This window comes from Brachypodium distachyon, chromosome 2 (genome assembly GCF_000005505.3).
Source record: "Brachypodium distachyon strain Bd21 chromosome 2, Brachypodium_distachyon_v3.0, whole genome shotgun sequence".
In the NCBI taxonomy this organism is placed as follows: domain Eukaryota; kingdom Viridiplantae; phylum Streptophyta; class Magnoliopsida; order Poales; family Poaceae; genus Brachypodium; species Brachypodium distachyon.
Window position 1 is genome coordinate 35,072,577 of NC_016132.3, and position 14,798 is coordinate 35,087,374.

The following is a 14,798-nucleotide window of genomic DNA, read 5'->3' on the forward strand; positions in this document are numbered from 1 at the left end:
CAGATTGTTTCCTTCTTGTTCACAAATTCAAAGCCATCAAACACATTAAGCAAAACTATCCTTCATATCAACTACGTATTCTTCAGCATCATTTGTTGCTGCTGGGTGTTCTGCTATGCTTCCAGAGAAGGAATGCATATATGGACGCTATTCAATAGCTCCTCGGTGCCACCGGTGTTTAACATATATTTGACTAAGATGTAGCCAGTTCTTGTACAAAAAGAAAGAGAGAGATGTAGCCATTAATACTTGATTGATTAAGAGTAAAGAGCTGTAAAGTTCTCCACCTACACTAATTTACTCATCTGTTCATTTAAATCAAATACCATCCTCCCACGTTGATGACCAATATGTTCAAGAAGTGGTTGTTGGGTTAAATGGGCGTTTAAACCTCATATATTAGTGCGGATTAGCTCTTTAAGTTAGTTGATTTGGATATACTTCCTCCGTCCAACAAAAGATGTCTCAAGTTTGTCAAAATTTGGATGTATCTAGACATGGCTTAGTGTATAGATGTATTCAAATTTAGTCAAAACTGAGACATCCTTTGTTGGACGGAGGGAGTATATATATATTTTTTTTTTTGATAAAAATGAAAATATCAAATGGTTTGCATTTGTGGTCTCTGCTGCATCAATATGAGGACAAGGGGAGCATGGCGGCAGGTGGCCAGTGGCAGGAAGGCGTTTGATTTGGATTTTATGTCTTCTTCTAGAACGTTACTTTTCAAAAAAATAAAAATTCCAACATCAGTATGTAATGTGCTGAGATATCTGGCCTTTGAACTCGCTCAATGCATTGTGAGATCGAACAAAGCTTTATCCACTCAGGCCTTGTTCGGTTGCAACAATACTGACAGTGATTGAGCGGGATTTTGGGGAAGTTGAACTAGAATTCCGGTGTTCCCCGTCGATCCCTGCCGGGGTGGGCACAACCGATGATTAGATTAATTCATGGGTCATTGTTGTATCTGAAACATGGAGACAACAAGGGAGGAGCGTTGGCGTAGTCTGGTGGGCGGAGGATCATCTGAGACTCTCATGCACAGATGGCAAGGAGATCTGTTGCACCAGGCACCAGCGATCTCCAGCTAGCAGAGCACCAAAGTGTAGAAACAGTATAGAACTCTAGCCAGCGGCATGCAGATATCCCAAGCTCCTGGAGTACAAATGCCCTGCCTGTCGTTGCGTCCGACATCGGTGCGTATGACTTTCCGAGACCTTTTATTCCCATATATGTGAGCAATTCTAAATTTACGAACTTGAGCCATGTAACTAAACATGTAGATTTTAGCTATCTACCCCACTGTTCATTTTCTAGATATGATCGATGGACATACTGGAAGTCATTTTATAGGGGCTAATAGGATTGACATTTTAACACTGGAAAATGGAGTGAAGTTCCAAACTCTACCATTTTCACTCTATATGGTTGGTACTATTTCATTCCTTCCGCATGTTTCATCGTCCTTTATATTGTGGAAAAGCCCACCTACGTGCTCAGACAGTGATGTACCATAGTTCACATTATGCTTGCATGTACCACCTATATGCAGTCGTCACATTCAAATTAAAGAACATTGAAATCGAAACCACCAAAGGACACACGATCCTTCAAATGAAAGCTCCTGATATCTCGCTTACCGTACCATTTACTTGTATGAGGTCGTTGTTCTATTTTTTGCACACTCTTATATATCAGATATATCAGATTTGAAAAGTTCACATAGATATTTACTTGCGAGCCATTGTTATATATTGCAACCTCTTGATCTGGACCATGTAGCACACGCTAGATGGCAGTCAAAACATAAGTGCTTAATTGTCTCCATATGGAGGCAAAAACTACAGGTTGGACTTGGTTTTGGTCAGGACGACCCCTTAGCGCAAGTACCAAATAATACGTTCGGTGGATATATGGTTAGCACTTTCTTGATTGTGTCATTTTTATTTAGGGTGATAACATACATGCCGGCCTGGAGAATACCGTCTATCTTCCCAAAATCTAACTTGATATGATGGTAAAAAGTGCCAAAGGAAAAAAGGCTGGCGCTTTATTTTCATCAAGCAGGCCGAACCTAATAATGCAGTCTTGTTATGCATGGAGTGTGGGAGTGGGACGGTTTCGACAATTTAGAAAAAAAATGTACGATTTGTTTAAAAAAAAATCATATACTTTTTAACAAGTTGAGATATTTGTCCGTGTAAAATAAGCATGGATGCAATTCTTTCGACAACCTGCTTAAAATAAATATGTTGCACTATACTTTGCGTAGTGGTTGTCGGAGGTCAAAGGAAGGGCTCGCTTGTCCAACATTTTAAAATAAGAGATCTCTTTAAATAAAGATGTACCTATAGCACCCTCTAAAACATTAGCCTGGCTGGATACATTTGCACATATCCTAAAAGAAAAGGTGAAATCCCACCTGACGGCTGTGGAGTGTAGAACCGCTGCACCGTGGTTCTGAAACAAGATTCTTTTTAGCTTCAAGACCATACATATGTTTGTTTGGTATGAGAGGCATCAGGATCACAGGGTCTGCAACAGTCAAAAGATATCTCAGGGCAACCGTATTTGAAGTTCCTGAGCAGATTGATTGTATTCCAAGAGGAGTTTGTTGAAGTGCTGCCACTCACCTCATTAGCAACTTCGTAAGCTTTTTCTCCATCGGTGACCTAGTGGCGTTGGCAGTTAAGTTTGAGCACCTGATCAACATGCGCATACCAACAGAGCCTCGTAAGCTTTCTCTTCAATGTTCTCTGCTCTTGGCTGATGATTATCGATGTCATGTACAGCTGATTTAACTGATTTAAAGAGAAGATTTAACCGCTGTGTAGAATATTCATTAACACTAAACAGTTATATGAAAGTTAAATTGTCCGTTTTACAGGTTGTAGTACTTTCCCCTATACTGTTCTGCAGGGGACCCATGATATTTAGTATGGAGTTATACTTTTGGTAATTTGCTTGCGGAGTTATATTTTGTTTTCCCTTTTCAAAAAGAAGGATGTTCTCACAGCCTACATCGATCAATACACACAGTTCTTATGTTATTGAAGTGTCAAAGATATTCAAATATCAATTATCTATTATATACTAAAAGCAATATGAGGGGTACCGAACGGAGGCACCACGTTGATCCACGTCATCAGAATTATAGTGGTCGTTAGATCTGAGATCGGAGGGCCGTGAAAAACGTTTGAGGTACTCCTCTCCAACGTGACGTGGTAAGAGGTAAATCTGGCCGTTTTGCAATACCGAGAAAGAGTTGTTATCCCATCTTCCTGAACCGCCGCCGCCACACACCCATACGCCCAGCGACCAGTTCGGCCAGCCGTAAGGGCTCACACAGACGTTGGCGTTATCATTGGCCGTCACCGGCGTCGATTTGGACGGAGTTAATCCTCTTATGACTGCAGAAGCGGAAGACGGAGCAGTAGAGGTTGGAGCAGAGGCCCGCGAAGACGCCCAGCGTGCCGACGATGGTGAAGTATGTGATTCTATCACAGATCACGCCGCAGCCATAACCCAGATAGTTTGTGGTGAACTGGTGACCAGGCACCTCAAGTGTTTTGGTCCTCCCTTTCCTCCTGCATCTGGCATGAATGCTTACTCAATAATCAATACCCACTAAAGCCTCATGCGTTGCAGCTACTAGCACTAGCAGCGCCCGTATACTTGGAAGAGGAAGAAGAGGACCATGGCTGTAGAAGGGAAAGGAATAGCAAGAATTAGTAGTGCGATATTGAGGTTTGCTTTCTTCTCTCATTAGTCTATTTCTGCATACTCTATTTGGACTGGAAGTTCTTGACCTGTCCACGCACGGTGCTGAACCATTACTGATATGTAACATGTTCTCCTTTACTCAAAAATAGATTTGTCACGAGATAAACGAACATGCATTCGGGAAAGAGTACTTGGTTTTATCAATGATGGATTGATGTGGAAGAGTTTCAACTTAGTCATAGCCTTTTCAATTCACTAAATTGATACTTAAAGTTGCAAATTGATTATCAATTTTTCAATTCAGGAAAAATATTCTAAAATTGCTTCCCTGTGTGTTGACAATTTTCCATGTATCTGATCCAAAAATAGTTTCGATAGGAAATAGGGACAAATGGATATGCAGGTATTTGAAAAACCATCATATTGTTTAAGGAGGAGGAAGAAATTAAATCCTTTCAACTTGAATTAACTATTATGTCTTCTATTTGTACACGGCATTCATACGAAGCACAGTCTCTACAGATATAGGGGGCAGAAGCTACACTTCAATCGTTTCTCCAAAAAAAAATGCTTCACTCAAATCAGGTACATCGTGGCTTTGATGTTTACTCATAATTAACATAATATATGCAATTAACTCGCTTTCATACAGGTTGTTCGTACCCCCTTTACGAACATTATTCACCCCAACAAATTATTCATGTATCTGGCGAAAATGGGCAGTTTCTGGAGTTCCATCCAACAAGCAAAAAAAAAAAACGGTCCCCAAATTCTATTATATGCTAAAAAAATATGAGGGGTATCGACGGGAGGCTCCACGTTGATTCACATCACCTCAATTATTCTGGGCGTTGGATCTGAGATCTAACGATCAAAATTTAATGAGTGTGGTATATTAGATGGGCTAGGAATAAAACATAAAATTGGTCTAATGCCCACAAGGCCCAACGTGTTATGATTAATGGTAATTAAATTAATATTTATTTTTATTGTGCCAAACGAGTTAGTCGATCAATATATTACCGGCCTTTCGACTAAATTTTCCATTATTTTTCTACACACATCATGAAAATATTAATTACTAATAAATATCTCCACAATCTATTATATACAAAAATCAATGTGAAGGGTACCGAGGGGAGGCTCCACGCTGATCCACATCACCTCAATTATTCCGGGCGTTGGATCTGAGATCCAACGATCAAGGTTTGATGACTTGGATATATTAGATGAGCTAGGAATAAAACATCAAATTGGTTTAAGGTCCACATAGACCCAATATGTCATGATTAATGGTAATTAAGTTAATATTTATTTTTATTGTGCCAAACAAGTTAGTCGATCAATATATTACCGACCTTTCGACTTTATTTTCCATTATTTTTCTACACACGTCATGGAAATATTAATCACTACTCCCTCCAGTCCATAAAAAACGTCACCCATTTGGTACTAAGTTAGTACAAATTTTGTACTAAGTGTGTGACGCATTTTATGTATCGGAGGGAGTAATAAATATCACCACAAACTAAAAAAACGACTAACTCTTATCAAAATTTAAATCCAAGTATCTATAGAACAAAAACATTAAATTCACATTATGATTTATTATCATGCATGAAAACATATCAACTAATATAATTTAGCATGCACATAATCTATGAGTGCGAACAATTGATCCATCAATTACTACTCATCTCAACTTTAATTTAGTGTACGAATGTTATCTCATGTGTAATCGCATATCAGAGAAAGAACAAAGATTGGTAGGCGATCTGAAGTTTAATTACAAATACTAAACTAACATCAGTTACAAATGACCAGTCAATATATAATAGAAGCACAATACAAGGTTCTGGAGAGAAAACATCACGTTGATCATGTATTGTTAGTTAGATAAATATGGGCTAAACACGACCACCATTTTCCATTTTCAGCGATCGTTAGTGTGATCAACAATCTCAGGTAATTAATCCCTCAAAAAAAAAACAATCTCAGGTAAAACAAGTGGTTGGTAGGTGAACTGAACTTTGATCACAAATACTAGGCTAATATCATCTATAAATAATTCAGAAATTTGATGCAAAAGTTGGTCCACCAACCGACACTTGATTTAATCTTAAGTTCTGGATTTCGATATTAAATCACATATAGATAAAATATTGTCTCATGTGTTAAAACATCACTTGACTCAGTATATAGATTTTACTTTTTTAGATATATTAAGTTGATTAATTATGTCTTTCTAACGACCAATTATATAAATAGTATGGCAATACATACCTACGTCAGTTAGAAAGCTAAGACGATTACAGATGTTTCCCGCGCAATTGCACGGGACACCATGCTAGTTACAAATAAAAAAGGCAACAAGTTAGAAAAAAACATCCCTCCAAACATAGTGTTGGCGTGGCACCCAAACCGGTTGAAGATTTCCGTTGACAGCCTTGAATCGGTTGCATCCAAACTCTAAAGAATTTTGTGCATCCGTTTGATTGCAGTAGGGACCAGTACGAATACAGTGTGTCGACCGAAGAATCACGTACAAACAAGGAAGTTTCTTTCTTGATAAAACCAGATCATTCCTGCAATTTCAAATCGACCAACAAACGCATTAGCCCCAACCAGGATAAGCGATGTGAGTGGTTTTCCTAACCCCGTAAGCCATGACTAAACATATTGGTGGTTATAACTAGGTGGAAGTAAACTGAAAGTCACAAAGATGGATCTCCACACTAATGTCGTCATTTGACAATAAAAAACTAACTGCTGAATGGACTCTTGTTGATCACAGAAAACACATTTTGCAACCAGTCCATTTTCTTTGAGCCAAATTATTCTTCGTAAGTACAACAACTCCACATAGGTACCAAGCTGAAATTTATTCTTGAGAGGAATTTTAAACTTCCAAATGATTTTGTGGTGAAAGTGGCAGTCTGATTCAATTAAAGCCTTATATAGTGATTTCACTGTGGATCGATCCGACGTAGTCAAATCCCAAGATGATCATTGAGATGAACCACAATCATCTTAGCACACAACCCGTCCCAACTGTCACACATGGGTAACAGAGTAACAGAGTCTGTGGTGTGTGAGTTATATCGCAAAATAATGTCACATGTATCGTTTTACTGCGATAAGTTTGATATCATCCGAGGCAGTACGTACTAGTTATCTCAGAGTAACAGAGTCTGTGGTGTGTGAGTTATATCGCAAATCTCTATCGCCGGAAACTCTACGGAGTTATAATGATAAAAAAGTATGAGTGCATGAATGATGCAGGAAAAGAAACTAATTATCCTGGAGCACTAGTTAGGAAGGATCCATTACTTTATTTCTGAGCTTTGTTATTTCAATCTCTACACTGTATGAATTACTACAACCAAATTACAGGGAATTGTCAAGCCATAGTTCCATTTGAGGTCTGTCTTGGTAAGGGCATGCCCCGCAGGAAGTTCTGAAACATTATAAGAGCTTGCCGCGGGCGGTGCAGGGGAACCTCATGCCCTGCGCCTCGGATGGTCACCAACGTCAGGCCCTTGTATACCTGGCTCCAACCGCCCACCTAATCAGAAAAATCCATCAAACAAAACAAGGACTGGTTAAGTAAGTTGATTTGTGACCCCATAGAGAGTTCCAAAAACAGTTTGTGACATCTTCTAGTTCAACTTTTCTTCTGTCGCCCAATAATAATAATGCTAAAATGTATGCAGGCATGTTGCATATAGGAGTATAGTCTAATCCCCATCTGGCCATGCGAATCATATTAACAAAGATAAGAAAACAACACAAATACTCATTAGTGTAGTTATTTTTTTTCTAATTATTCGAAGTATGCTTTCATGCATGTATATCACTAGTATGTTATATTTCCATGTCCATCAAAGCACCTCAATAATTTGATCTTTGTAATTAACAAAATGATATAGAGAGGCAAATGGAGTGTAGCAACGCTGACCTCTTTGCTGTCAGACCAGGGGTACCAACCAATGGTGGTTGGAAGGTCCAGAGCATCGATGGAATACCTTGTTGCTGTCAAGGGGACTACCGCGTCTGTATCTCCGCTGGGAAATTAACACAACATTCATTCTGTTAAATGTCGCATTCATGAATTAAGAAATGCTGGGAAATTAACACATCATTAGACTAGGAATTAAGAAACTGACCTGAAGACCCATATCCTTAGGCCAGCTTGAATAAGTTCCTTGTAGATAGGAAGCATCGATCTTGGAGCATCGCCCCAGTTTTTATTAATGGTGTCACTGCAGGCCGGTCATTTATTTGTCAAGCCAAATGAACATATATATATATATAAAACTCCCATTCATTTATATATAAAGTAGTTCTGCTACTATGTCTGAAATTTTCATCTTAAGCTTGAAGGCTGAAGCTAGCTGTTACCAATTCTTGTCATCAAAACAGAAAGGCAACACCCAGTTGCAGTAAAGCATCTGTTCTAAAACTGAAATTGCTTTACATAGCTTCAATACGTATACGTAATAGAAAGCGAAAGAGTACCTGCAGGTGGCCCAAGTGTAGTTTATTCCGGTGACGTTGGCGTGGAGAGCTCTCTGCACCTCCGGCCGGTTGTAGTACACCGTGGAGTACCGTTCCGTGCACGGGTCATACGATCCACTCATCCATGGCTGCATACATTATTTGTACAACCACCATCGGGAGTCTCAGTTCAAAGTAGCTAGGACCATTTTGTTAGTGTGAAAAGTATGGTTTTCATCTTTAACTTGTTGAAAAATTATGAAAAATGGTCTTTTCACTTTTTTCCGTATATATTGTCCCCGAAGTTCAAAACAGAACACCAATAGTTTCTAACCACATGCGGGACCAATGCCAACATGTCATGGTTTTGCCTTGGAATTGCCATGCACGCCGACTCGTTAGTGGTTTTTTGCTTTGTTTTCCACGGAAGCAAATCGACTCGGGGGCTAACAAGGGAGGTGATGGTAACATGGCAGTCCGTGTCCAAAACCATGACACATCGATACTGGTGCCGATTTGGATGGAGCAAGAGAGACATTTTTCCTTTTCAATATTTACGGGATGAAAAGTATATAAGAAAAGTTAACTTCTCTTTCTTAGAATTACTTCATAAAGGCACATATATGTATGAAATTAGGGGCCATAGATCACTCACGTAGCGTCCCCTGGGCCGTGGTCGGCTCACGGATGCAGTCTGGTTGCAGACGGGCGTGTAGAGGCTGTACATGTCGATGTTGCCCTGCTCCGTTGCGGCGGTGTCCTGCGCGGCGTTGCACGCCGGCGAAGGGTGAATGAAGGAGTCATGCAGGCAGGACGCCTTGAGAAGGCGGTAGGTGTCATCGGAGATCAGACCGTGGTTCCACCAGGACTCGAAGGTGCCCACATAGTCATGGTAGTCGTCGATCAGGCCGTTACCCACCTTCATACAATTAGTCAGGTGGCTTGGTTTAAATTTGTGTGGTTACAACATATATTGACATATTTTTTATGGGCGTTGTGGAAGGGACGAGGAAATGTAGGGAGTACCATGAATCCTTTGAAGTTGATGATGGGTTTGCTCATGCCTTTGTTTTTCCGGTAGACAAGCTGGGATAACTCTGGGACATAGTGCCCTGTAGGACAGTAGGAGTTTGGGTTATTACCACATTATTATAACAACTTTCAATATTAAGAAAAGCAGAGTAAATTAAACATAATTCCTACCTGCATAGCTCTCGCCAGCAATGTAGAAGTCGCGGTACTTGTAATGCGGGAACTTCTCGAACCAATTCGCCAGGAAAGTATACGAGTCATGAGCTATAATATAAATTTGTCCAAAAAAACATTTTAAATTCCATGCATGGAACATTATTGTCTGATGTACATCATTCATAACTAGCTTGTAGCAGAGTATAACATTTATCGGGTAACTTGCCTGTTCTATTGTCCCCAGAGGTGTAGAGGTCTGAGCTGGTGTTGGTGTAAGAGAACCCAACGCCGGCCGGCGAGTCCAAGAACAAGATGTTAGCCACTGCACTCAATCATACATGATACATCCACACTTCATTAATTAATTCTCCAACACAAGAAACAAACTTACTCTAATTAACATCACAATGCTTCTTCCGATCAAGCAATATATTTGGGCCTGATCATAATTCATATTAAGTACCTTTGTTCCAGCGATACTGGTTCAAGACGAGGTTGGCGCCGTCGGGCCGGATGCGGAATGCCCCGAGCTCCTCGGACGCGCCGTACGCGACGGAGGAGCACCCGGGCCCGCCGTTCAGCCACAGCACCAGCGGCGCCGGCTGGGCCTCCTCCGGCGCTTCCTGCAGCAGGTAGAAGAGCGACCGTCCGGCGGCCTTGTCCACCGTGATGTACCCTGAGTACATGTCGAAGTCCACCGCCGGCTGGCCCGGCAGACGGGCTATGCGGTCCGCGGCATGGTCCTCACTTGCCGCCGCTGCCAACGCCAACAAGGCTGCTAGAGCTAGAGCTAGAGCTAGAGGGTAATGGCCGCCTGTCATTGTTTTCATTCTCAGGTTGTGTTGTAAATGGCAGAATTAATGCTCAATTAATTGGTTATAGTCTTATAGAGAAGGGGTAGCTAGCATATATATAGAGTGATTAGAAATAACTAGAGGGAAGTTGATGTCATTGTTTTGGTTTGGACCGCACGCTTTCCTGATGTTATTTTGCTTATTTTATATGGCCATTTCAGTTCATTCAACAAATCTGACCACGACAAGAAATACAAATTTAGAGTTGTGATATGACATTGTTACTCAGTTACACGGATGTGTCAAGAGGAAGGCCGGGGTTGTTCCTCCTTTTCGGAAAGAAAGATGCATGTCAAGAGGAAGGAACCAACTTAATGGAATAAGAAAAGGAACTAGGTGTTGGTTGCTTGTAAGCCATTTTAGCCAGCTGGTTCGTTTCCAATCTTCTGCTTTGGGTTGGGTTAGCTAAATGAAGTTGTTCTTTAGCCAGCTGATTCGTTTCCAATATTCAGTTTCCTGAGGATGGATCAGTTTGTTGTTACTAAATCGTGACATGCTGATGTTAAATTCATAAGTTATCGCATAATTAATAATCGCAATTGTAAAGCTGGTGTAAATAAGTAGAGGGAAGGGGTAGCATATAGAGAAGGGGTAGCACATAGTGAGTGGAAATAAGTAGAGGGAAGTAGACGTCATTGTTTTGGTTTGGACCGCACGCTTTCCTGATGTTATTGTGCTTATTTTATTTTATGGCTATTTCAGTTCATTCAACAAACCTGATCACGACAAGAAATACTATTTAAGAGTAGTGATCATATGACACTGTTATTTCAGTTACAGAGAGTTGAAGAGGAAGGAACCGAATTAATGGAAAAAAGGAAACTGTGTTGATTACTTGCAAGCGCCATTTCAGCCAGATGGTTCGTTTCTAGTCCTATGCTTTGGGCTGGGTTAGCTAAGTAAAGTTGCTCTTTAGACATAGATGCGGTTAGTATATATTCAGTTTCCTGAGGATCGATCAGTTTGTTGTTACTAAAACAAACGTTATTAAAATAATCAAAGGGAAGTTGATGTCATTGTTTTGATTTGGACCGCACGCTTTCCTGATGAGTTTATTTTATGTCTGTTTCAGTTCACTCAACAAATCTGATCACGACAAGAAATACTATTTAAGAGTTGTGATATGGCATCGTTATTTCAGTTACAGAGAGGTGAAGAGGAAGGAACCGAAATAATGGAAGAAAAGAAGCTGTGTGTTCGTTGCTTTGTAAGCCATTTTAGCCAGATGCATGGTTCGTTTCTATTACACTATGATTTGGGTTCGGTTAGCTGATTAAGTAATTAAAGTTGTTCTTTAAACATATATGCGTTAGTATATATTCAGTTTCCTGAGGATCAGCTTGCTGAGATTAATTCATAAGTTATCGCAGAATAACCGCAATTTGGTGTCATGCTTCAGCGGATTGATACGTAACGCACTCTCTCCGTTTCAAATTATAAGTTGCTCTAACCGCAATTTTTTCCTTTTTTTAGAATACAGTAATTTTTTCCTTTTTTTTGAGACGCAATTTTTTTCTGGGATTCTATAATTTCATAAATGAAATTCGGCATCATGGGCCGAACTGCAAGGCCGATTTTTGGCGCGCGTCTTCTGCCCCTCTCTCCTCTTGGGCATTGACCCATTCATTTCCGGCCAAGCTTTCCTCCGCCTGCCGCAGCCCCTTGGGCGGAAGCCCTTCGACATGCTTCCCTAGCCCATCTTGCGTCTTGCTTTCCTGCCGAGTCCCGCGGCCCAGCCAAACGCCACGGTATGAATTTCTGACACCTTCCATTCCCACGCGAGAAAATATCTACCAACTTGAGCCATGTCGCTGCATATGTCAAATCTATCTACATATTGGAAGCCATTTTATAGGGGTTGCATGCAACCACGGTTAAATATATAGAGTTGAGATCTTAACCATTGTGTGGTGGAGTGAACTCTCAAACTACCATATGGCTTGTACTATTTCCGTTCCTCTGATCTGATATCTCATCTACCTGCGTGCATGCTCATTCAATGATAGCAACTCCACATTAGGCTTGTTTGTGTAAGGTGAACAACATGCTTGCCCTTGTTACACTCGAATAAAAGGAAATCAAGATTAAAACCAACAAACAGCACATGATTCAGCTAATGAAATGTCCTCTTCTCTCTGTTACCGACATTTACCCTTATGCTCACTTGTCACTTCGTTCATAAGTACAAGAAGTTCTATCTTTGTTCTTTGACCATAATAATGAAATATTTTAATAAAAATAATTTGGAGTTCTAGATATTGATGATTTTTATAGAAACTTGGTCAATCTGAAGAAGTTTGACTTAGGTTAAAGGTAGGACTTCTTATATTCAGGAATGAAGGTAGCACCTTATTATTCTATTTTTTTTCCATCCCGTTATCGGATTTGAAAAATCAACACAATTTTCCCCCCATCTGTACTGTATTTAACATATTGTGTTTTTTGCGTTGATACTGACATATCAAGAAGCCATACGTATTACACCAATCCAACAGATGTAGCCAATGACTAATCAGGAATTACGTTGCATGCAGCCAAACACGATATTGTATTTAACATATTGTGATTTTTGGGTTGATACTGACAGATCAGCCCCGCACGAGGATCACCGGGGCCTGCCACATGACGTGCAGTAGTGTGTGTATTCAGTTCGCCGGGTATAACCGCCACCAGAGAATACGTGCAGCTCCTGTCCTTTAATTCATGCTAGCGGGTGGGATCGTTCTCTCCCTACTGCAGCCTCGGTGAAGAACTGAAGCGGCTGATCGATGGCTTCAGAAGGGGGATTAAGTTCATTAAAGTTCGTAGATCTTAGAATAGAATTAGTCACGCACAATATTTAGCATGCCATACTCGAGATCGAACCAATGTAGTCTGGCTTTTGTGTAATCTTTAAGTGGATTCCCCTGATCAATAAATCAACAAAGCTAATTTCGTGTTGTAGATCCAATAATATAGATTGTGAATTGTAGCGTTTGAAAATTGAAGTATTTTAAGGATTTTATTTGGATTTCGTGCGATTTTATGACTTAATAAATCACTTTCGAAATCAATCCCGGCATCCTGGGCAGAATCACATGGCCGATCTTTTCGCGAGCTCTCTCTCCTCTTGGACCTCGACATCTTTCCTCCGCGTGCGTCAGCCTCGTTACCCCTTGGGCCGAAGCCCTTCGACACATTTGTCTGGACCATCTTGCCTCCTGCTTTGGAACATGGGCCCACGGCCCAGACAAACGCCACGCCCCCCTTTGATACGGCCGCGTTGACATCGCCGGTGCCCCCCATCCTCCTCGGCTGACCCCACCAATGGGTTCAACCGAGCGCTATCACTATCAGGCTCCATTTATTGCCACGGCAGGGCACGCTCTCCCTGCCACCACAATCATCTACGGTGCCTAGCAAAGATTAGTAGATCTGCATGTTGCAAAATATACCCACTCCATTTCTAAATTCTCGTCGTTGTTTTAGTACAAATTTGAACTAAAATGACGACAAGAATTTAGAAATTAAGTTGTGTTTTGGTGTAGCAACAACACTTGCTAATGATCATGAACGTGTTATTTGAATGAATAGTGAGATTGATTGAAACAATTTGTGTTTTGTGCAGTGTTTATTGGTTATTATTTCTAGCTCCATTTGAATATATTTGAATTATTGTCATTATGAATTAAATATGGTCAATACAAATTTCAATATGGTTCCCTAGGGTGAATTTCAGATTCTAGTGGGTAAAGTCCTCTAGGGGAAGATGATGATGTGGCATATGCAGCACCCATGTGATATCTTTCCCTAGAGTTCTAGCCCTAGGTAAAGAAATGTTCCCCTAGAGCTGTCAAAATGCCCCTAGGTAAAGTCCTCTTTACCCAATGTATTATCTTTAGGGTTCTTTCCCTAGAGTAGTCTCTAGGTGAAGTCTTTACCTAAGGTTTTTATGCTTTCACCTAGAGTATTTGGCACTAGAGAAAATTGTGATTTCTAGTAGTGAAAAGGAGTGAGTATTTTGGAAGACCTATCCGTCTTTCGTAGCACACTACCACAAACTGAAAATTGTTACCAGGAAGAAGGATAAAGGAGAATAAAAAAAAAACTACCCTAGAGAACTGGCCACATGGTCCTCCTTGAGTCAGCGACGAACTCGACCACAGCCCCAAAAAAGTAGTGGATATCATCCTAGATTTGCTCGAAAATCCACTCCCCCAAAGATGAAATATGTCGGAGCACGGTCTCCGGCACCGGGGATGCCGAGCACCCCCTTTTTGGTTCGGTGGAGGGCGGGGTGATCGCTCCGGCGATCGCCGGTGTGACGATAGACACGAAGTGTAGACACAAGAGTTTTATCCAGGTTCGGGCCACCCAGGGTGTAATACCCTACGTCCTGCTTTGAGTTGTATTCACAAGTTTGCGTGCATACAGATTACCCGGGGAGTTCCCAAGTTGGCTACTTAGGTGAACCCTGTGCTATGTTCTAATCACTCGGGTTGGAATCCTTTGATCGGTGGCATTGGTCCTTGTTTTATAGACAAGGGGATACCA

The 14,798-nt window shown here is 40.8% G+C and overlaps 1 protein-coding gene across 1 annotated transcript; it reads right to left on the minus strand.

Moving 5' to 3' along the window:
- Nucleotides 1–7,038: 7,038 nt before the first annotated feature.
- Nucleotides 7,039–10,296, minus strand: LOC100846804 (serine carboxypeptidase 2). The gene is made up of 9 exons (XM_003566485.4): nt 9,875–10,296; nt 9,638–9,733; nt 9,427–9,519; nt 9,250–9,335; nt 8,879–9,142; nt 8,245–8,372; nt 7,893–7,988; nt 7,685–7,790; nt 7,039–7,291 (listed from the first exon to the last, which is right to left on the minus strand). The coding sequence occupies exons 1-9, from the start codon at nt 10,239–10,241 to the stop codon at nt 7,127–7,129; spliced, it is 1,401 nt and encodes a 466-aa protein (XP_003566533.2). The 5' UTR covers nt 10,242–10,296; the 3' UTR covers nt 7,039–7,126.
- Between the last annotated feature and the right edge of the window lie 4,502 nt (nt 10,297–14,798).